Source organism: Musa acuminata, chromosome BXJ3-6 (genome assembly GCF_036884655.1).
Source record: "Musa acuminata AAA Group cultivar baxijiao chromosome BXJ3-6, Cavendish_Baxijiao_AAA, whole genome shotgun sequence".
Classification (NCBI taxonomy): domain Eukaryota; kingdom Viridiplantae; phylum Streptophyta; class Magnoliopsida; order Zingiberales; family Musaceae; genus Musa; species Musa acuminata.
Genome location: NC_088354.1, coordinates 14,491,066 through 14,514,324, shown reverse-complemented (window position 1 = coordinate 14,514,324; position 23,259 = coordinate 14,491,066). Strand labels below are relative to the sequence as shown.

The following is a 23,259-nucleotide window of genomic DNA, read 5'->3' as shown; positions in this document are numbered from 1 at the left end:
ACTTTATTTTGTCACTTTTATAGATGATTTTTCCATGAAAGTTTGGGCCTATGCTTTAGAGACTAAAGATCAGGTGATTAATATCTTCAAAGAATTTCATACCAGTGTTGAAAGGGAGACAGAAAGACAATTGAAATACATAAGATCAGATAATGGTGGTCAGTATACAGGATTGTTTAATGATTATTGTAGATCACATCAGATCCAACATGAGATGACAGTTCCTGGTACACTTCAGCATAATGCAATTACAGAGAGGATAAACCGCACCATCATGGAAAAGATCAGATGTATGCTTTTACAGGCCAAGCTACCTAGAAGGTTTTGGGATGAGGCTTTGAGGACTACAGTTGATGTGATCAACTTGTCACCATGTACAACCCTAGATGGTGATGTTGCATGGCATGTATGGTCAGGGAAAAATATTTCCTACAAGCATTTGAGAGTGTTTGGTTGTCATACATTTGCACATGTTCTAGACAATGAGAGGTCCAAGCTAGATGATAAGACTAAAATATATATTTTGTTTAGTTACTCACATGATCAGTTTGGTTACAGGCTTTGGGATCCAGAAAAGCGGAAGGTGTTCAGAAGTAGAGATGTAGTCTTCTTTGAGGATCAAACCTTTAAAGATTTGAAGAAGAAGATATCAACCAAGACTTCTGCAAAAGTATTAGCATATTATGACCCAGTTACTCCTCTAGTATATCAGGGTGATGGAGGAGATGTGCAGGAAGATGGTATAGAACCTGATGTTGATATACCTGCAGGACATGTTGAGCATGAAGAAGTTGGAGAGCAACTTCCAGCAGAACCTCAGTTAAGAAGATCTTCTAGACTACGTCTACCTTTCAGAAGATACTCTACAGATGAGTATATGATACTTACTAATGTAGGTGAACCAGAGAGTTACTAGGAAGCAGTTGAAAGTGAGCAGAAGGAGAAGCAGTTGCAACTTCAGAAAATTCACACAGATGATAACGGAACAGACATGTTGACAAAGACTTTACTAAAAGAAAGACAGGAGATATGCCGACAGCTAGTCGGCATGGCTTCACATTGAGGAGTCATGGAACAGCCTCCCTTATGGGCTGAAGGGGGAGGTTGTTGGGCTGACAGCCCACATAAGACAGAAAGAGATTGAGATTTGTATCTCAGTTATTCTCTTGTGATTGTTGTTAGGGTTTTAGATAAGAGATTAAGATTTGTATGTTTATTATTATTATAATAGATTGTCTCTAGTTTGTCCCGTGAATTTTAACTTTCACATTAAAGGAGTTTTTTTATGTATATCTTGATATTTTATTTTATTATGGTTTCATTTAAAACTGTAGTATGACCTGTTAATATTTATTTATATATAAAAATTATTTCTCTTTATATCCATGAGTCGTTGCTAACGTCACCCAAGCCTAACTCACCTTGCCGTCCTAATAACAAGCAGATCGCATGTGAATGTTTCTGTGTCCCAAAATTGCTATTGTCCTCGATAGTCTCTAAGAAATGTTTATTTCTTAAAATGAAAACAAAATTACTATAATAATTTATTGATATTAATGATAGAAAAGTAGGTAAAGAATGGTAATATTTGGATACGGATGTTAGTTATACTCATGGATACGGGTATGCGAGCGGAGATGAAAAATACTCATGGATATGGGAACGAAGAATAGGGGGATTTTATACTATCGATGCGAATATAGGATTGGGACTGACGAAGCACTTCTCACCTTCTAATTTATGCTCGGCCTAATAACACATGGATTAAGATACTTGGCTCAAACAGTAGATGAGTGGAGTTAGACTTTTATTATTTAAAATAAACAACGTGCTATCTATATTAATTCGATTATGATTCGATTATAAATCGATTTGATTCAATTAAATCAAATGAAACATTACCTTATTCGACAATAACAACTCCTTCATGTTGCCTCATGCACTTATGATTATTTAATATTATCTTTGTCGGTCCTCTTTTTTCTCCATCGACAACCAAAGATTTTCCCGATGATTAATGATTATAAATGATAAACAGTAGTAAATGACGATAACGATTCATTAGTTTTTGTTTTTTTTTCTCCTTTGTCTGTTTTCACCTATTCTTCTTTCTCTTTTATCTGTTTTTCCGACTTCTCCCCTTCATCGTAATACCCCCACCCTTGATCTTGTCTCATTACTCAGTCATTACCTCTACTCTCTCCTTTGCACCTTTCTTCGATCCTTCTTAATATTTCCTTATCTTTCTAATGAGTTACGGTAATTTGATTATATTTTTATATTTAATAATTATAAATATATATTTTTATATTTTAATTATATATATATTAAAAATTTAATTAGGATAATATATAGAACTCATGGGCTTATTTTCGAGTGGGAATTCCTCGTCCTTGCCGTTATCCATCTAAATGAAGAATGAGATGAAAATGGGGAAGCATTCCTTATTTCAACCCTTTCCTTTGACTGACTTATATATGGATGGACCTCAATGAAATATATTTATTTTAAAAAATAAATATAAAAACTTTCTACCAATTATAAAAAGTATATTATTAATAAATTAATTATCATTAGTATTTATTTTATAATGAGTGTGGCATGAAGTTAATTGTCTTTTTTTTTTATTACAATATAAGTTTCGATTAACTTTGTTGACTATACATTCGTGCTCTGAAGAGAAAAGGGGAAGTTCAATAGTTCATCTGTGACATCTGTACCGTAGGCCGGTTTCCTCATTCTTGATCCAACGGTGTCAGAAGAAGCCCTAAAACTACAAATGAAGTTTCCCAGTTCATTCGTTAATCCAGTATTGCGTGCGTCGTTCCCCCTTTGTCCTCTCGTCACCGACGGCCGGAGAAGTGGTCTTCCGCGACCCCATCGTTGACGTCCACCACCTCCCTGTTCCGCTTGGAGATCGGAAATCGACCCGCGCGTCACCTACGGCACCGCCACCTCTGAAAACGAATTTAGGCCAAGGCCATCTGAGGACTGTGTACGAGGAGGACGGCCGTCTCTTCCGAAGATTGAGGTTCTTCCTTGTCGTCTTCTTTTTCATGTTGCGTCAGAGATTACTTAGGGGAAGAGGTCTTCTCCCTTTTAAAATCATTCTGATGAAGAAAGAAAAGCCGATATATCGATCACTCACACACATGAATTACTGATTTCTGAAAGGCTCTTAGGTTTTCTACAAGGATGAGATCCTTCTCCTCCGATAATTAAGGTTGTTTCTTGTTGTCTCTTTTTGTCCCTCTTGGTTCATTATTGAATATTATAAATCTCAAAGGATAAAGATTCATTGAGAGAGGGGTTTGACGAGGAATGGAAAGCCAATATATGGATCGCGTGCACAAATATGGTGGTTTTTAGGTTCCCTAGAAGATTTCTTGCCTTTGTCCAGTATGACTTGTATGAATGTCTCCTAATTCTAGATTTCATCACTTCCAACGATCATAATAGAGTTGAATTTCTCTCTCTTTTTCCCCTTTTTGTAGTTTTCAAATGGCATGTTATATGTTGATACATGTATTTAATTAATCATGTTGTAGATGTTAATCCATTTCTTTTCAATTTTACTATATGTTAATTTAGCTAACACAACAGAGATTATGGTTAAATGCTAAATCACTGTCGTGTTAGCACTTGATTCACATGGCAGAGTGGTGGTCCTCATGTCTCATTGAAAATGTGCATTCTTGTTGATGCTGTGTGGTTTGAACTTGTTATCTTTGTTGATATTAGGCTTTAGTCTGCGTAAAAGGCATTCTTGTTAGACAGTTCTCATTGTCAATCTATAGTTTGAAATTTCTTTAGAGTTTTTGCCAAAGATTTAAATTTTTTATCAGGTTTGACAATTGAATCCTATGTCATCTTTGGCAGAATAGAAAATGGGCGGAACTAATGCTGAAGTAGTTCAGGAAGCCGCTCATGATATGAAAAAGTTGGACATTGCAGAAAATGAAACAACCCAAGTCAGTCTTTTGCTTCATTCATTTACCAAAGTGCCTTTTGATGTAACATGTTGTTCTTTAGTATTTTCTCTCTTCCCTTATGTATGGGTTTTCAAGCTTCAACACCTGGTGCATGCTTTCTATGAAAGCCATTAAAAAAATTGAAATATTTCGGATACTTGCGACCTTAATTTTTTATGCATAAAAATATTTATTATGAAGGTTATGTACAATGAAGTTGAAGATGAAAGTTGTTGTGATAAGCTAATTCAGATGTCATATAAGGATTATTTTAGTTGGTGTAATTAAAATCTCTTCCACGTTGTTTTCTCGAAGCATTGGATGTAACTAATGTAGCCTCAATTAACTTGGATGCATTAAGTAAAAGAAATCAGAATCTTGTATTAACAGTAGGAAGAAGGAAGTTTATATCAAATATTCCTTTCCTTTCCCTCTTATGGCATGAACAACTACGAGTGTGTTATACTGGACTCTTGAAGGTTTATTATAAACCATGGATTAGATATTGTCACTTGTATCTTTTTTCTTGAGAATTTCAACTTTCTTATGCTCCTATTCTGTTGTATGTATATCATCCCTATAATTTACGGTTTATGTATATCATAATGTTGGGAGTTGTAGTGAGACATAAGAATTATGAATAAATGAGAAGGCGAAGAACAATTTCCTGGACTTGCTGGATGGTGGGCTGCTATTATTGTATTCGATTCTTGGTGATTTTCTCATTTCTGTTGATCATTATACTAATAGAACTTGTTATGTTTTGCTTAATAAGATAAGGTCAGATGGTATATATCTTTTTCAATGTGTTACTTGATTAAAATTATTATGCCCAAGTAGAATCTTTAAATTTTTTTTCATATTTGTGTTATTTGATGCTGCCTGTACAAGGTTGTCATACTTCCTGAACATGGACAAGGCTTTTTTTGAACAAAGAAATTGAATGGCAGGAAACTGCAGCTAAAGAAATTAGAGAATCAAAGCTTTCGAACAGCAATGGTACGGTGATGGTCTCTCAAACTCCACAAAATGATGATGAAGTGGCACAAACTGATGGTACAACATTAGATGGATTGGCAGGTTGATTTCTATACTCATCATTGGAATTGGTGTGCCTTTATTGAGATTAAAATGGTTGCTGTTGGTTTTCATTCATGATTCAATCTTCTTTGCATCAGCCTATGCACTCTTTATGTTCTGCTTGATCTTTTTCATGCTGTTATTGCAAGCAGCCACTATAGCATGCCAATGGTTCACAACATTTCATTTCTTCCCACTCAAAAGTTTTTTAAGAGCAATAGTTATCAACTTCAGTCATTTTTGTAATGTATATATTAGTTCATTGACAACTGATTTTCGGTAGGCAATAATTGGTTATACGTGGTGTTTTATATGTGCATCCCTTCCCCATCCTTTTACCTTGGGTTTGAACTTTTCGGTTCTTGCAACCTATCAATTACTGGGACACAATGAGTGCGTTGATTGATGTCTGTGCTCCTGGAGTAACACTTAGTTGGGAGACAAAGACATTTGTGTTGGTTAATGCATTGTTTCATAAGTGATATGTCTCAAGTTTGAGTCCACGAGTTAGCGTGATGTACTTCACTTAACTTAATGGAAATATCCTCCAAATATTTTCAAGAAAATGAGAGAAGAGTATTTTACCTTCATTTAAGATAATTTAGATTTGTTCAATCAGATATAATTAAGAAGCATGTAATTCAACAAATGATTTGGTTGATCACCATGGATTTTTGGAACCCATTCTATTTTTTTTTATAATCTGTGCGACACTTGAAACTAATGCTTGCTTATTTAAACCAGTATAGACCATAACAAACCTTTTTGTGCACTTCGCTAATTTGAACTGCTTTAATGTTTAGGGCTTAGCTTAGTCGAAAATGAGGTGAATCTACCATGAAATATGGCTCGCATTCAAGCTGCACTTAGTAAACTTGATTTATTTAAATGATCCTCTAGCCTTACCTGCTTGAAACTCTGTTCTGTATATACTCATGAGAGAACTGATATCGGAAAAAAGTATGATGGATGAAATTTTTGTCATTGTAGAAAGTAATTATCATGATTCTGAGCTATCATGATCATTTGTTTCTTGAATACTCGAGTAAAATTATGATACCTTTTTATCCTTGAATTCGTCTTCTTCCTCTTGTCCTTCGACTCCTTCCTCTTCATCAAGATATGTTTTATTTTCTGTCTTCAACAATAGCAGGAGCCGAGCTTGATGCTTTTGCACACATTTTTCTCTTTGACATCTGTCTTGTATATGTTTGTAATTCTCCAGCACCTGAAGCTCTTGCCACATCTCCCCATGTCAATCTATCATCTTCAAATATAAGCTCGTGTTCAGCATCTTACAAGTTAGCACTCATTTCTCCTACTAACCACTCATTTGAATCATCAATATCTTGCAATGAGATTGAATCAAATCTATTTTGTAAATCATGACGAGCCTTCAAAGCTTGATTATATTTTATGTAAGCAAGATCGTGCAATCGTTGATGTTCCAACCGATTTCTTCTCTTCGAGTGAATCTGTAATGTCATATAATTTAAAAATATATTAATACATCTATCTAAATAAATTAATTAATTAAAACAAAAATATTTAGTGATCCTGATATGCTCAAAGACACTCCAGTTTCGCTCACAACCCGAAGCACTGCATGTCAAACTAAGTACTTTGATAGCAAATTGTTGTAAGTTTGGGGTGGAATTTCCAAATAGACTCCACCATTCAACTGCAAAATTTATGTTATTATTAGCAATAACATAGTAACATAATATATATGAAATTAATTATATCAAATTATTAATACTTGGAGACGTAGTTGTCCTGGATCGAACGGTAATTGGAATTCCAAAAAGACCTTCGGCATTTTTATATAAAGATAATTCATGAATAATCTTATCTTGAACCTCAAGGTTGGGAACTAATCTTGCAACGCACTGATATAACCCATCCAAAACTTTTGCATCAAATCCAACAGATTTAATCTTATAAAAGAATTCAGGGTTCAAATAATATCTTGCTGCATATAAGAGACGATGAAGTTGACAATTCCATCTTTCGTCAATGATTGTAAAAAATTTCTCATATTTTTCTTCATTTTCATTAAAAGATCTTTTAATCATCTCATTTGCTTTATCCATAGCCTCATAAATATATCCCATTGCAGACTTATTTTCATTATCCACCAACCGAAGGACTCGAACAAGAGGGCCCATTACCTTTAATATATAAACTACATGATTCTAAAAGGATGGCATTAAGATGATATCGGCAGCCCTCTTGCCTTTTGCTTCTTTTGCTTATTTGCTTGTCATCCATTTATTAGAGGTAAACATGTTTCTCAGATTATGTTTTTGACGATGTACGCTCTGTAATGTCAAGAATGAAGTAGCAAATCGGGTGACACAATGTCTCACTAATTCTTTGTTCCCTGTAAATTCTCTCATCATATTCAAAGCCCCAATATGATTATAAAGAAATCCAACAACAAAAATTGTCCTTTCTAAGGTTTTCTTGATTTCTAAGATCTTTCCAATATCCTCTAACATTAAATCAATACAATGTGCTGCACATGGAGTCCAATACAAGTGTTGTCTTTTTGTTTCAAGCAATTTACCTGAGACAAAGGATAACAAAAATGGTAAGACGTAAAAGTTTAACATATTTAATTGAAGATAAAATAATTAACAAATTCAAAAGATGAATATTATCAGCTAAAACATAGTTGCATCCATTGTCGGTTATGATTTGAACGACATTTTGTTCTCCAATTTCTTCCACGAAGTTGTCAAGTAAATCATATATCTTGTCTTCAGATTTTACAAAAGATGAAGCATCTATTGACTTCACAAACATAGTCCCTAAAGAACAATTAAACATAAAATTAATTATACTCCTGTCAGTCCAAACATCTGACATAATAGAGCAACCGTGTGTTGTCCATGATTCTTTATGACCCTTTAGTAAGTCATATGTATAATTCAACTCTTTTTGCAGCAATAGAACTCGCATCTCATAATAATGTGGAGGTTTTAATCCTGCACCATATATTCCAATAGCTTCAATCATATTATTAAAACCGTCTAAAGTACTAAGGGGAAGACCAGCCTGATAGAAAAAGCGAGCAATGTGCTAAATTATTTTTCCTCTTATTTCTTTATCACAAGCATCACTTATATTTGTTTGTCTAAATTTTGAGCCTCTTGCTTGCCCTTGTTGTTCCTGGGATCCTTGAAACATATATAGATCTATCGGTCTTTTTTTACCCTTCTTAGTACTCATAACTTCTTTTCCTTTTTGGTCGTATACTTTTTTCCCACTTGGGTTAATACTCATAGAATAATCTTCTTCTTCATCCCTGAGATGTTCAACATTATCTTCTGGTAAATTCCCGTAAGATTCATTCTTTTGTGTTTTCTTTTCATTCATATAACTCAGGAACTCTTCTTTTACCTCAGGTGGACACTTTTTGCAAGCTGTTACATTCTTAAAATTTCCTACTAGATGTTGTTTTGCACGAAAAATACCACCTCTAGTAGTCTTATCACAGAATATGTAAATCATTGCATTAGGATCTTTCGGATTCTTCAAATAATTATACTTCTATGTAGGATCTTTTTTTTATGTCATTGGAGACTCTATTGAGTTGCTCTGTACACTTGTCATTTATCTTGAAACCTAACAATAATTTTAAATAAATAAAAATTAACAGTATTAAAATTAAAATAATATATTATTAATCTATTAACAATATTAAAAATTAATAATTTTAAATAAACCTAACAATATTAACAGTATACAACAAGGTTCGCTGTACCGTACCGTATCGGCGTTTCGACTCGGGCTCGGTACGGTACGGTATCGGTGTACCGAATAATTTTTTATTTTTTTTTTTCATACTGTAGCAGTGCTGTAGCACTGTAGCGGTACCGGATGGTCCGCGTATCGGTAACATGTCGGATCGGTACGTACCGCCCGGCACGGGCGGTATGCTTCGGTACGGCAGACCTTGGTATACAGTATACTGTTAACAGAAGGAGAAGAAGGAAGTGTAAGGGGGTGCTGATTGAGAAAAGAGGAAGCGGCAGCGGAGTGTAAGGAGGCAGCGGCAGCGGGAGTGTAAGGAGGTAGAGGCAGCGGGAGCATGAGTGTAAGGAGGCAGCGACAGCGGGAGTGTAAGGAGGCAGCAGCAGTGGGAGCGGGAGTGTAAGGAGGCAGCGGGAATGTAAGGAGGCAACGACAGCGGGAGTGTAAGTAGGCAGCGGCAGCAGTGAGAGGCGACAGCGGCGAGCAGCGGCAGCTGGAGCAGGAGCGGCGACAACGACAGCGTTTGCAAGCAGCGACAGCGGCGAGCAACGGGATCGGGAGCGGCAGCGACAACGAGGGTTAGGGTTGGGTTGTCGCTGATATCTGTTTTAGTTGGTTCGATTGAACCAACTAACCACCGGAGACTGAACCAGGACCAAACCAGACCTAAAATCCTGGTTTGGTCGCCTGGTTTAACCCAGGCGCTCGCCTGAAGCGCCCAGGCGCTCGCCTGAAGCGCCCAGCGCCTGGGCTTGGGCGAACGCCCACGCGGCGCCTCTTTGAAGAGCACCGCCTGGAAGTTTAGCGAGGTGCTCGGGCCTCGCCTCGCCTCGCCCAAGGGCCTAGGCTAGCGCCTGAGCGCCTTTTTAAATCGTTGCTTTTTATGTATGTAATGTACATCAGATTGAAGGATTAAAGGGTTGAAGCTTGAACCAACTTAAGAAATTTTCACTTGAAATAAGAGTGAGGTTTGGCTCCTTTAAGGCTTAAATCAAGCTTGTATTTAGCTTGAACTCAAGGTGCATGATATTATATATCTCAATTAACATCCTAACTTCAGCTTGGGTTTGACTTTGTTCAAGCTTGACCACATCTCATCAACTTCGGTACCTAATAAGTTCTACCTACTATTGGATTTAGACTCCCGCCAAATGAAAGGCTTCAGGCAACCTTGGTTCATTTGGATTTCTGGTTCTGCTGCTTACAGTCGATGTAAGATCAAGCAGATCTGTTGACAGGGATGTGCTAATGTTATCACCTTTCAATGCAATAGAATCAATATTGGGTGTATCCTATAAAAAGTACATGTAAATATCTGCTGAAGTTGATGTGTGTACGTGTGCATGTGTACAGGTTGTGTGATTTGCTTTCTATGTTGATGTTATTACTGATTAAGCTTTATTCATTGACTGCTTATAATTAACTCAAGGATGAGAAGCTGTGAATAAGGTTTTGCTAATATATTATTTTGGTGTTTCTTGGATCCAGAATCTGCAAAGAAAAAGAAGAAGAAAAGCAGAGCCAAGTAGGTGCTTCTGTGTAGTTATTTAAGCATTTAAAATTAAATAGCCATAATTATTAGGCTTCTGATCATTATTTTGTCCTGTACAGGAAGAAGAAGGAGCCCCTTGAGCAGACTGACCCACCAACGATTCCCGTAGATGAACTTTTCCCTTCAGCCGAGTTTCCTGAGGGTGAAATCCAGCAGTACAAGGATGAGTAAGTATATTTTTCTAGTAAAGTTGCTTGTAGGTAGCATTAAAGAATTAAACTATGCCCACTTCATGTTTACTGTTCTTTTTGCTATCTGCAACCAAATTGATGGACAAATTATTATTGCATTATATGTCATATCTGATTGCATTATTAGGGTTCAAATCTTGTGGAATATATGTGAATAAAAAGGTAAAAAAAAAAATAGGCTTCTAACCCAAGAATATTTGTCTGCTAGTTGTGGCTCTTAGCTTCGAATGATGATAATTATACATATATACATACATACATAGAGACAAAGATTAAAATATCATATCGTACCGGAGTTTTGACATTTGCTCGGTACGGTACGATACTATATAACGAGCGGTATACCATTCGTTATATCGCTCGGGGTATATATATATATATATATATATATATATATTTATATATAAATATTTTTATAAAAGGCGACGTCGCTGAGGCGATGCGACGTCGCCTCGTTTATATATATATATATATATATATAGATATATATATATTTATAAAAGGCGATGTTGCCTTTTCCTTCTCCCACGCAGGGCGACATCGTCGAGGCGATGCGACATCTCGACGATGCGACATCGCCTTATATATATATATATATATATATATATATATATATATATATTTCGTCCGGTAATGGACGGCCCGTGTACCGGTCAGCCGATGGACCGGTACAAGCGGTATTATTCGAAACTGCATACCTTGCACACATACACACACACACACACACACACACACACACACACACACATATATATATATATATATATATATATATATATATATATATATATATATATATATATATATATATATATATATATATATATATATATATATATAAACCTATGTGTCTGTCTATATATATATATGATTTTTGTCACACGCACGTGCGCATATATAAGTGCTTGCTGTTCTAACTAGCCATCATTTTAACAGAAGGCATACATGTTTGATAACAAAAAATAATTCTGTCTCTCGCTGCCCCACTAGAAAAAAAGAAAATGGCATAATGAATATGCAGTATTTTAAGGGAAGTTACCACTTCATAAAATCATACTGTTAAAAATGGTTACAGCAAGTTTGGAAGACAAATAAGGAACTAAAGAAATTGACAGATTACAAGCACACTGTCAACTCTGGTTCTTGCATATGATTATTCTTGTTAGCCTAGTGTACTTGAATAGGTCATTTTAGTTTCTCCCAGTATCTTATTGTGTACCTGTTATTGGATTGTACATTTTATTAATTAGTAAGTTGCTGGATTGCATTAATAACCAAAAGAATTGTGTCTAGTAACCTATGGAGGATGACCTCTGAAGAGAAGAGAGAACTTGAACGGCTACAAAAACCTATGTACAACACGATTCGCCGAGCTGCAGAAGTTCATAGGCAGGTTTGAGTTTTTTCCCTATTACCACTAAAAGGTTGTCAGATCAAAACTTTGGTTGATTTTCTGGGAAGTACATGGGTTGTTTTGTTTTCTAGTCTTCACAATATATCGTTGTGGTGCTTAGGTCCGAAAATATATGAGGAGTATTTTGAAGCCTGGAATGTTAATGATTGACCTATGTGAAACCTTGGAGAATATGGTAAGGCGACTGATCAAAGAGAATGGTCTCCAAGCAGGCATTGCCTTTCCAACTGGATGTTCTCTTAACTGGTAAAACATTTTCAGGATTCTCATCAATTATATTTGTTCCCTTCTAATCTTCTGGCATGAGCTTTCACCAATTACTCTTGTTCTTCTAGGGTCGCAGCCCACTGGACTCCAAATTCTGGCGATAGAACTGTACTTCAGTATGATGATGTGATGAAGTTAGATTTTGGAACACATGTTGATGGTAATGCTAACTATTATTTTATTCATACTTGTTTTCTGTCTGTAGCACCGTTATCGTACTTTTATTGCTCATAACTAGATATTTTGGAAGAATTTAAAGGCTGGTTCCTTTTATAAATTTCATTTCACTGACAATATGTTGCCCTGGTGTCATCTCAGGACATATAGTTGACTGCGCATTTACAGTGGCATTTAATCCCATGTTTAATCCACTTCTAGAAGCTTCTAGAGAAGCTACAAACACTGGAGTTAAAGTAATTTTCTTTGCTCTTCTCTTATCTGTTCAAAATATTTTGTTATTTTACAGGTGAGATTATTGATGCATTAGTTCGGATTTGTGTTGATCTGACAATTACTGAAACATGTTGCTGAGTTGCCACCTGACAGTTAAAACAACTTGAGCTTTGAAGGATCTTTTCATTTAGGAATATGTTAAAGGAAATATTGGCATTCTTGCTTTATGGCATTGACATTCTACTATAAAACCTATATTTGTTGGCTAAAACATGAAGTCATACTTGAATGAGGGTATTCTTCTGATGCCTATCACCATGAACTGCTGTCGGTAGTTAATTTAATCAGGTTCAGAATTCCCAATCATGCAGTTAAGAATCCTACAAGAATAATAGTCTTTTGATCGAAATGAACATCTTAAATAAGAAAAGGAGACTAGTGGTTCTATTTGACATGCACCATCATTCTCATTTCATTCCTTGTATGATTATTCTGCTAACTAATCCCTAGTGGTTCTCCTTGTGGTTGCAACAGTCTCATGCTAGCACACCCTGTTTCCCACAGATTCAGTTGTGGTTTGTTCAATTTGCATCAAGTCCTCATTTGTTGTTGTTAGGCTATGGTTTGATCATTTTGGTGACAAGTTACATCGAGCTGGCCTAGCATTTTTATTTAGTGTACTTGTATATTAAACATAGGTTTCTTCCCACCTAGTTGTTCTCCACTTCTCATATCAGTTCAGACCATTCTGTCAAAGCTGATTATTATATATTTTCTTCTAAATGAGCTCTTTCTATATGATGGTTATTTTATGTTCTTAGAATTTTCTTATTTTTTCCACAACCATTTAGGTTTCTTTCTTATTACCTATGTTAAGGATTTCAGTCATTCTGCCATGGAAGGAATCTGTTTGTGAGACCAAGGATGTATCCATATGACCATTGCCTGATTCCCCAGAACCCAATTTAGCAGAAGCCTGATCCACTTGTCTGTCCTTTTTAGAAAGAGTTGTCTTTGTTGCATAGTGACTAAGCTTCTTTTCGCATTATACATAAATATGCTAATCTTCTAGTCCCATCCCACTTCAACAATCTTTGCATAATTTATCTGGTGATGATGTTTCTCTTCGATACACAGTTTGAATTGTGGACAATGTGCCTATTATACAAATTATAGGGTTTCTTGTTTACATGGTAGATTCTGTCATTCTGTCTGCCTCTCTCTTTCTCCAAATGCAGATGCAAAAGGTAATGCTACACATCTGCTTAATCTGTGAAGATGTTGATTCCATGGTTTAATCATTTATCACTACAGGTTTATGGTGCCATGTGTATTTATTCATGTCTGGTCGAATGTCATTAAAAGCTTTCTTAGAAATTTTAGTCCTGTATTTTACTAATTTCCTACCAGAGTTGGTACATCATGGCATGGTGAGTATGTTGTGCTGTATTACTGGCTTATTAGTGATGCAAGTGCTTAGTATTTGAAACTCGTATTAACTAAGAAGGTAAATTTGCAACACACCTAAAATTTGGTTGCAGAGAATTGTTTTTGGCTGTTATGATGAAATAGTTTACTTCTATTAGTCATGCAGTTTTTGGAATATGCATTTTTTTTATTGTTTCTTTGATCTGATAGTTATGTTTGTTTTTACGTATATAGGAAGCTGGGATAGATGTACGGCTGTGTGATGTTGGTGCTGCAATCCAAGAGGTCATGGAATCCTATGAGGTTGAAATCAATGGCAAAGTGTTTCAAGGTATTTTATGATCTGTGTGTCTCATGTTCTTGGTATGCTATAATCTCTTTTCCGTTGTACAATTTTTGTCAATATCTTTTTTCTAAATAGATATTATCTGCTCATCAACATTTTGCTTTCTACTGCAGTTAAAAGTGTGCGAAACTTGAATGGCCACAGCATTGGCCCATACCAAATTCATGCTGGAAAGTCCGTTCCAATTGTCAAGGGTGGAGAGCAAACAAAAATGGAGGAGGGAGAATTTTTTGCAATTGAAACATTTGCATCAACAGGTGAATAAATGCCTACTGCTGCATTCTTTGGAGTTCTATTGTTTGAGATGTTCAAGTGTACTTTATATCTGGACGTACTCTTAATGTTTAGTTTGAATCTTCAAATTATATTTGCTGAAAGTCGTAATTGCTTCGTGTTGGACCTTTAGTTTCTGTTGCAGCTAAGACAGGTTGGAGTCTGAATTGGACTCGGATGCTAAATTTGCATATAAGCAATAAATGAGTTGGTCACAGCCAGCCTTGTTTATACTTGACAAAATTAGATGTGTTAACTTGTACATACATGTCATCATGTAGGGAAGGGCTACGTCAGAGAGGACTTGGAGTGCAGCCATTACATGAAAAACTTTGATGTAGGACACATTCCGTTAAGGTTGCCTCGTGCAAAGCAACTTCTTGCTACAATCAACAAACAATTTTCAACACTGGCCTTTTGCCGCCGTTATTTAGACCGTCTGGGAGAGACCAAGTATCTTATGGCACTGAAAAACTTGTGCGATGCTGGTATAGTGCAGGTAATTTTAACATTATGTATATTCCTAAATATGATAAGTCATGATCACTTGGTGCAGTGGTAGTGTTTTTTATGTCCTGAATGTTTTTGACAATGAGGGAGTTGATTTGGCAATGTTGTGGGCCTTCATCTATGCTTAGTTTGTTTTGATACTTGGCATTTCTGTTGGTTAGTGAAGGCACTGATTTATTCTTGTCCGAGGATCATTACTCGTATCATGTTGAAGCATGGACTTCCAAGTTGGAATTCAGAGTATTAGGGTGCAGTATTTACACTTGGGGCTAGCCCATATTAGCCCATAATTAATGGTACAATATTCACATTGCTGTAATTTTCAAGTATTGTCCTGGTCGAACCTATATAAAATGCCGAAATCATCATCATCCTACCTTGTTGAATATAATCAGAAACCTACGAAGTTTAAAATGATTGCTTTGTTAGTTCTTGTTTGCAACCAGCATATTTATTTTAGTCGATAACATAATGTGAATGCTTTATTGTATTGAAAATTTTGAACTATTTGGGTGGATTAGTAATTTTGCTTGCGTGCTGTTTATGTCACCGAGAGCCCTTTTGTAAATTTTCTTTTTATACATTTAACTGTGAAACTCTGCTTAATATAATTTTGGGTCCTTTTGCAGCCGTATCCGCCTCTGTGTGATGTGAAGGGAAGCTATGTATCACAGTTCGAGCATACCATCTTGCTTCGGCCAACATGTAAAGAAGTCATATCACGAGGCGATGACTACTGAGGATCATAGAAGCTGGTTTCCGTCTATTAAGTCTTGTCAATTCTGCAATCTGGACTCTCTATTTCCATGCCCAAATTAGATGCTTATGTACCACACATTGCTGCTGATATGTTGCGAGTCATGTAAGAATATTTTGCTCAGCCTTGCTCAAACAATTTCATCTTTGTTTGGCTTTTGCAAGTCGCTTGTTGATATCTACTTTCCCGTTATATCAAAGAAGATTTCATGTGCATGTGTAATCGGTATTTTAAGTATAACCAAGCAGATTTAATGTGCATGTATAATTGGTATCTTAAGTTTAGACAACGACATAGATTATTATTTGTTGGCACCTTTGAACGATGGACGGTAAGCCCTGTAGCTTACTCTCCTGCTATTACGTTTGATATCTTTGGTGGGTAATCATGATGCAAATTGGTTATCATAATCTTAATATATATATATATATATATATATATATATATATATATATATATATATATATATATATATTAAAGGTACTAACTAGTTTAATTCGTGATATATATATATATATATATATATATATATATATATATATATATAATATTTATAAAGCAACAGTGGGTGGGACTAATCATGTTTTTGAAACTGTAAACCTAAATTTTTGCACGGTAGTTTGACTTTCTTTTGTTTTAATCTTCTTTTAAAAAATAAATATATGACCACTGATGTCGTCAAGCGCCCATAACAAATTTATCGGCCCAAAACCACCCCTCTTCTCTTCCCCTTCCCGGTTCACACATCCCTAAATCACCTTTCCGCCCTCGTCTCTGATCATCTGGGATCGATATCAACGGCGCAAGCCTTGGATTCGAGATTGGTTATTCTCCGAAAGGTTCGATCTTTTGTTCTTATTTTAAGATATAAAAATCTGAATGATTTCCAAGTTCAGGCGTTTGGAAGATTGTATTCCTTAGGGGAAATGAAAGGATGATAAGAAGCATGACTATGCCGCCAATCGTATAAGATGATTAAAGTTTAGGGATTAAGAGGGCCAGTGCAGTTGTAGAGGACGGGAAGCTATTCCTAGGTGGATCCATCTCTTGCATGTGCCTTCCGGATTGGTGTGCGCACTCTGACATCCGTCTCCTTCGGTTCTGCATTGGAGATCATTTCGTAATGCTGCATTGCTTGTGTTCTCTGGTTTTGTCTATTTAAATCTGGGTTTGGAGCTCATGCTGAATGTTAAATAGAATTCTCCTGCTTGAATTCTCTCTGGTTGTCTATTTTAATCTTGGTTTGGAGCTCATGCTGATTGTTACATAGATTTCTCCTGCTTGAATTCTCTCTGCTGGAAGGTAGTACTTGATTTGCCAGCAATTGGAAGGATTTGGCATCATTGTCAAGTCGGTGATTTTATGATTTTTAGATCTTATATACAATACATTGGTTTATATTTCTTCGTTGGTTGTTAGATTGGAAATGCTCGAATACCTTTACACTTACCACTTTGGTTGCTGGAAACTCCAGTATTGCAACCACATGATCATTAATGACCTCTCACCGATATTATAATATACTTTCTATTATTTTAGCTGCTTGGCATCTCGCAATACTTTTCATTTTTGACAGTTTCCATGCCAATTACTAATGTACTAATGCTGCTTAATAATGGATCAATTCTTAAGGATACAGAGCTTAAATTTGTGCACCAACATTGTCTCTTATTCACATCACTGAGGTTTACTTGCATTCGTCTGTGGAATCTTAGAATTTTGCCTTACAACTGATTCAGACAAAAAGCTTTTGTATAAAAGTTCAGTTACTGTTCCGTTTAATTGAGTTTAAATTTGGTTCTGAATAATATTTCCAGTTGATATGATGGCAACTGAAATCCCATCTAGCTCTTGCTACAGTTAAAAAAATTGGCATGCTTTCTTCTCCATGCATGTTGTCCTATGATCCTAATTTTGTTCCTACAATGCATTGCCACCGTGGTCCATGTGATCAACAAACTTCTGCAAAAGCAAGCTCCAGACATTAGGAGAAGAATAGAATGGCAGGAGAGTGTATTGTTTCTTGCCATGCTTTGGTCTGTGTTTTTGTTCCTTTTGTCAGGTTTGCATCTGTCTTAGTTGACTTAGGATGCGTTTGATGTGCTGAATCACCGTAGTGGCTTGCAACAGTTGATGCAAAATGGTGCTAAAATACTGCTTCTTGTCATGTGACTAGAAGATGCTCATGACAAAGGTCATGATGTCACTTGCATTCATATTTTCTTTTAAATGTTTTGATGCAAATGAGTTGGACTGTGCAATTGCATCTTGAGCCAGATTCACCCTTACATCTTCTTTTCCTTGTTCTACATGAGAGTCATGATGCTTCTATACCTTCTTTATGACACAAGTCACATCAAGGAGGTCAAGGGCTTTTCCTGCTTGGTGGAGTGCTTCTCGCTGCATGGTCTGATGCATTTCTGTTTCACCTATCAGTGCCTTGCTCTCCATGATGGCTAAAAGTTGACACTTGATGAGCATCCAAAAGACTGAATGAAGATAAAGTTTATCTCGAGGAACAATTGAAGTGTCTATGAAGGTAAGAAAAATTGTTATTTATAGGAACTGGAGGTGCAGGCTAGATGCATTCCAGGAAGAGACATGCCGATTGGTTGTCATGCTTATGACCACTGATATTGCCAATTGGCTAACTAGTTGTGATAGTATATTTTTGGACCCACGTTTGGCTCGACAGGTTGCACTGCATTTTCCAGTTTTCTTGTAGCCATATGCTGGCTCTTGGCAGCTCATCAGGTTTGGCGTGGAACTTTGTTCTCCGATTCTTAGTTCTTTGCACGGTGCTGACTTCCTTTTTTTGTCCTAACTAAAAAGGAACAAAAACGATGCTGTGGTTGTGGTAAGGTTCTAATATTATCCACATTCTTTGAAAATTATTAATCTACTGCATATTGTTAGAGGAACTCACTGCTGCTGTATTATCTGTCTGCAATCAAGATGATATTATAGTATTACATAGGCAAGCTAACTGTTTTCTGCCAATGGGTCATTTGCAGGTTGCTTGATTTGGAAACTGTTGTTAGGTCATGAGTCTATTTCTCTGAGAATTTGCTATGGTGGAGCTTACTGAGGAAGCAGGCATTCAAGTTAAAATATCAATCATGCATTAGTTCTGTACAAACATGGATATTGCAAGAGTATCTAAAAAAGAAAGAAAGCAAGTTGCATCCGAATCAGTTACTGAAGTTATCATCCATCCATGGTTGGGATGTAAAACTACAGAGGTAACGACTTTGTGGATCAGGTGGGGCCTACCAATGCTCACTTTCAGTGGAATTTTAGTTGTTGAGTGGAAGAGATCATTAATCATGTCTTCAAATTCTTGTAGTATCTGTTACTTTGAGATCATGCAGGTGAAATTTACATGAACTTCATTACATGGTTTCTGCTTTTCTCAATCCTGTCAAATGTTTTCTACCACTGCAATGGTTTTGTGCTTTAACCATCTAAGAATCCATGAAAACAGATGCATTATTGAGTATAAGAGAAATGGCAAGGAGCAGCTGTCATGGGGGCTCACAGCAGCTTTCATATGGTCACAAAGCAACTCTGACTCTCCACATGCATTGGCAAGCACCAGAGACCTACTATTTCATCTGGTAGTGTGGTTTGGTATCAAAATGGTCCACTCTATTCCCTAAATATCTTGTTATTTGAAAGTAGGTACACTGAATGTTTATCGATCAACCTCTTCTCTTCCAAGCTAAGGCACTCGAATCTATTTCTACCTGCAATGCTTTACAAGCTACAGGCAATCACTGTCTTATTTGAAGATAGGGTTTTTTGCTTAATTATGCATTGAAAATTTTTAATTCCCTGCTCCTTTTCCTTAAATCTGCTACTTGACTTGATCAGAATGTGCATGTCCAAACAAGACCGAATCCAAAAGAAAAGGCACCAGGGTGATCATTTTTCAACAGGTGATTTCTGCATTTGGAATCCATCTGTAACCTTATATTGGACTGAATTGTGGCCTTCTAACTTCATTCATGTTGCAGACATATTATGGTAGAATTAAAGTGATGCTGCAAGTAGTGGAAATACAGCATGCCGTTCTGAAAATTGTCAATCTCAGCAAAGCAGTCATTCCTCACCAAATCATATATTTGGTTGGAGACTTGTGCATTGGCTGGTCCAACAGGTTGGTTTTCCTCTCTTTGCTGCTGGAACTGTTTGCTGTTGAGACTTCCACTCATCAAAACGATAGCTTGGGTGTCTTATATATTTTAGCCATGAGTATGGATGAAAATACTGTTTTGAGAAGAAGCACAGGGATAAGTATTTTTCTTTGTGCTGCAATAGCCGCTGCATCAGCTCCCTCCAATGCTTATACCCCATTCATTTTGTTGCCTTCTTTCTGATGTTTTTTGACACCAAGTCCTCAACTGTGTGGTTCCATCACGCAGTTTACACGAAGTACCAATGTCCTTAGACATGGCAACAAGACAAGGGCTCACATGGGGGCAATGCCACCCTCTTGTTTTATTAATTTAGGGATGGGTTGCCGCTGGTCTACATAAGACACTGTTGGTGGTCCATGACAGCAATTGTTCTCCTATCCCATTAAGCAGACACCCGTCTGTTTCAGCTTTTCTTCCACCTTGGTTAGCTCGCTGAGCATGTTTAGGACAACATCTTCTGTGATCTCTCCTGCCAAGATGGCTTCCCAAGTCTCTATTATTTGTAATTGGAAAATTGAAAGTAGTTGTTTGCTGATAGCTTCAGAACAAATTAGTTTATAGAATATGCTGCTGCAGCTATTAGAGTCTCACTGAACATCTGTGTTGATGAGTCGGTACATACAGAAACATATTTTTATTGATGTGATGCAAGGACTAATGTGACTAGGTTAAACATCCTTGTCTCATTGGAACATTTATTTCTTTTGCAATTCTCTCTATTATCTCATTCCAAACTTTTCGATCCGTATTGTATGATCATCAGGTACAGTATTTTCCAAGAAGAAAAAGCTTCCGAACTCAGGCGATTGACATGACTCCAAAGTCATGTTCCTGCACAGTAAGTAGCCTGAGACTTATAAGGCACATTATTGTTGTTGTTTCTCTCATCTTCAATTATGAGACATCCGACTGAGAGTTTCACTCTGCCTACTTCCAATCATGCCATCCAAAAGAAAAAGGCTTCATTTCTCTGCCTACCTACCTTCTCCGGTTGCCATTATGTTTCTTATCTTCTCCTCTACTCACTGCAGCCCATCATAGACATCCACCCTCACCGGACTCTCCTACTGAACAAAGCATCCTCTGTCTACTGACTATATTTGATCATCTGACTTCAGTCACTCAACAGATGATCATCCCATCAACATGAAAGAAGAACGAGAGATGGCCTGTCTACGGCAAGCATCGCAGCTTCTCGGCTCACTGGTATCTTCTTCCTTCTCGGTCCGATGCTTCCCTGGTAAGTGGCAGTTGATCCGCAGCAAGCTCGAGCAGCTGCTCTCCGGACTTGCCGCAGCTGCAGACGGCAACTTCCTCCGCCGGAATTCGGAGGTGGATTTGCTACTGAAGTCGATGTTGTCGACCTTCGATGACATCGAATCGCTTTTACTTCGTTGCGGCGATGAATCCTGCGTCGGTGGGAAGCTCCTCTTGAGGAGCGATCTTAATGGCGTTGCCTCCAGGCTCGGGCTCCATAACGAGAGACTTGCGGAATTGTATGCTTCTGGGAATGCGACGCATTCCCGAGCCATCGTCCTCACGAAGCCAAGCAGTAATGCCAGCCGAGAGGACATCCGATTCTACGTGAGGGATCTGTTCTCGAGGCTTAAGATTGGTGATACCAGCATGAGACTGCTAGCTTTGGCTTCTCTTCATGAGGTTCTCCGCGAAGACGACGAGTATGTGAGGATCGTGGCGACGGATACAGCTGATGCAGTGTGTCTTCTAGTAAGCTTTCTCGAACACAGAGATGATGGCCTTCGGGAGAAGGCCGCAGGGGTACTCTCGGTGATCGCCGAGTTTGATTCATACAAAGGACTGCTTGTCGCTGCAGGTGCGATAGGTCCACTGATACCAATCTTGGAGAAGGGAACTGAATTGGGAAGAGAGAGAGCCGCCGGAATTCTGAGAAGGCTGACCGAGAATTCCGACAACGGGTGGTCGATCTCTGCTCATGGAGGCATCACGGTGCTGCTCAAGATCTGCAGCGACGCCGCCGCTTGTCGTAAAGAGCTAATTGGGTTGGCTTGTCAGATTCTAAGCAACCTCGGCAGCGCTGACGAGATGAGGAGGTTCATGGTGGAGGAGGGCGCCATTCCTGTTCTCTTACAGCTCACCTTGTCCAAGGAAGAAGAATCACGGATTCAAGCCATTGAGTGCCTTCATTCCATGGCATCTGCGGACAATGGCATCAGACAAATCGTTGTCAGAGAAGGACTTATCGCCTCGATAACTGAGTTACTGGATCCATGCTCACCCTGCTCATCGACGGCAAGAGAGGCGGCTCTCAAGGCTACCGGGCTGCTCCACTCAGCAGATTCCATAGCTGTCCTGATGAGCTCCGGCTTCTTGGATCGAGCGCTCTTCTTCGTCAAACATGGCGACGTCTCCGTCCAGGAGTTGGTCCTGAAGAGCGTCTCCCGCCTCTGTGAGCTCTCCGAGGAGTACAGGAAGGCCATGGGCGACGCGGGCTACATGACGGAGCTCGTGAGCTTACTGGAAGCCAAATCAGCTGGAGTCAGAGAGAAAGCAGCTGAGACCATTCGTAACATGATCTGTGCTCAACGAAATAGGAGAAGGTTGATCCAAGACGACCACGACGTGGACCGGATCATGCGGTCGCTCGATCTCGTGGAGGGGAACTCTGCAACGAGGAAGCACCTGCTCTCCGTGCTGAAGGCAGTTGCGGAGAGCAACAGCGGAAGGAGAAGGATCATGGCCTCCGGGTTGGTGCATTGCTTGCAGAGACTGGCAGAAGCCGACGAGGTGGACGCCAGGAAGGTGATGAAGAAGCTCTCCGCCCGGAATCGATTTCGAAGTATCCTGAATGGATTCTGGAGCTACTGACTTCCTTTCAGCTGCTGTAATATGCAATCTGCTTTGTTCATCATCGGCATCTCTTTTTCTGTCTTCATGATTCCAACCAGCTTATCATGCAATTCTCAGCTGGTGATATTTGGATGATACATATATTATGTATATTTTTTTTTTTGGGTTTTGATCATTATTTTAGAATGTCTGCTAAATGGCCATATGAAATTGTAGATAAACCTGACCCTTAGACTTCAGCATTTGATGGGTGCAATGATGATCATGTGGGGGTAAGAAGGTTTCGGAAA

At 37.8% G+C, this 23,259-nt stretch overlaps 2 protein-coding genes across 9 annotated transcripts; both read left to right on the top strand.

Annotated features, from left to right (window-relative positions):
- Positions 1–2,808: 2,808 nt before the first annotated feature.
- Positions 2,809–16,156, top strand: LOC103988189 (methionine aminopeptidase 2B). 3 transcript variants are annotated; one of them, XM_009406748.3, is made up of 13 exons: positions 2,809–3,031; positions 3,885–3,971; positions 4,922–5,051; positions 10,299–10,335; positions 10,422–10,529; positions 11,847–11,946; positions 12,068–12,213; positions 12,303–12,394; positions 12,553–12,647; positions 14,290–14,386; positions 14,515–14,658; positions 14,956–15,173; positions 15,814–16,156. In XM_009406748.3, the coding sequence occupies exons 2-13, from the start codon at positions 3,888–3,890 to the stop codon at positions 15,922–15,924; spliced, it is 1,362 nt and encodes a 453-aa protein (XP_009405023.2). In that variant the 5' UTR covers positions 2,809–3,031; positions 3,885–3,887; the 3' UTR covers positions 15,925–16,156. The 3 variants fall into 3 exon arrangements, with proteins under 3 accessions (XP_009405023.2, XP_009405021.2, XP_065012736.1); XM_009406746.3 differs by having other exon boundaries at positions 3,880–3,971; XM_065156664.1 differs by lacking the exon at positions 3,885–3,971 and having other exon boundaries at positions 2,903–3,031.
- Positions 16,157–16,645: 489 nt separating this feature from the next.
- On the top strand, positions 16,646–23,138 carry LOC103988188 (uncharacterized). Of its 6 annotated transcripts, none has more exons than XM_065157463.1 (8): positions 16,646–16,780; positions 18,378–18,480; positions 18,637–18,695; positions 18,774–18,798; positions 18,956–19,879; positions 19,958–20,100; positions 20,904–20,978; positions 21,270–23,138. In XM_065157463.1, the coding sequence occupies exons 7-8, from the start codon at positions 20,966–20,968 to the stop codon at positions 22,985–22,987; spliced, it is 1,731 nt and encodes a 576-aa protein (XP_065013535.1). In that variant the 5' UTR covers positions 16,646–16,780; positions 18,378–18,480; positions 18,637–18,695; positions 18,774–18,798; positions 18,956–19,879; positions 19,958–20,100; positions 20,904–20,965; the 3' UTR covers positions 22,988–23,138. The 6 variants fall into 6 exon arrangements, with proteins under 6 accessions (XP_065013535.1, XP_065013536.1, XP_065013537.1 ...); XM_065157464.1 differs by having other exon boundaries at positions 18,378–18,798; positions 18,956–19,312; positions 19,426–19,528; positions 19,623–19,879; XM_065157465.1 differs by having other exon boundaries at positions 18,378–18,798; positions 18,956–19,528; positions 19,623–19,710; positions 19,815–19,879.
- The last annotated feature ends 121 nt before the right edge of the window (positions 23,139–23,259 follow it).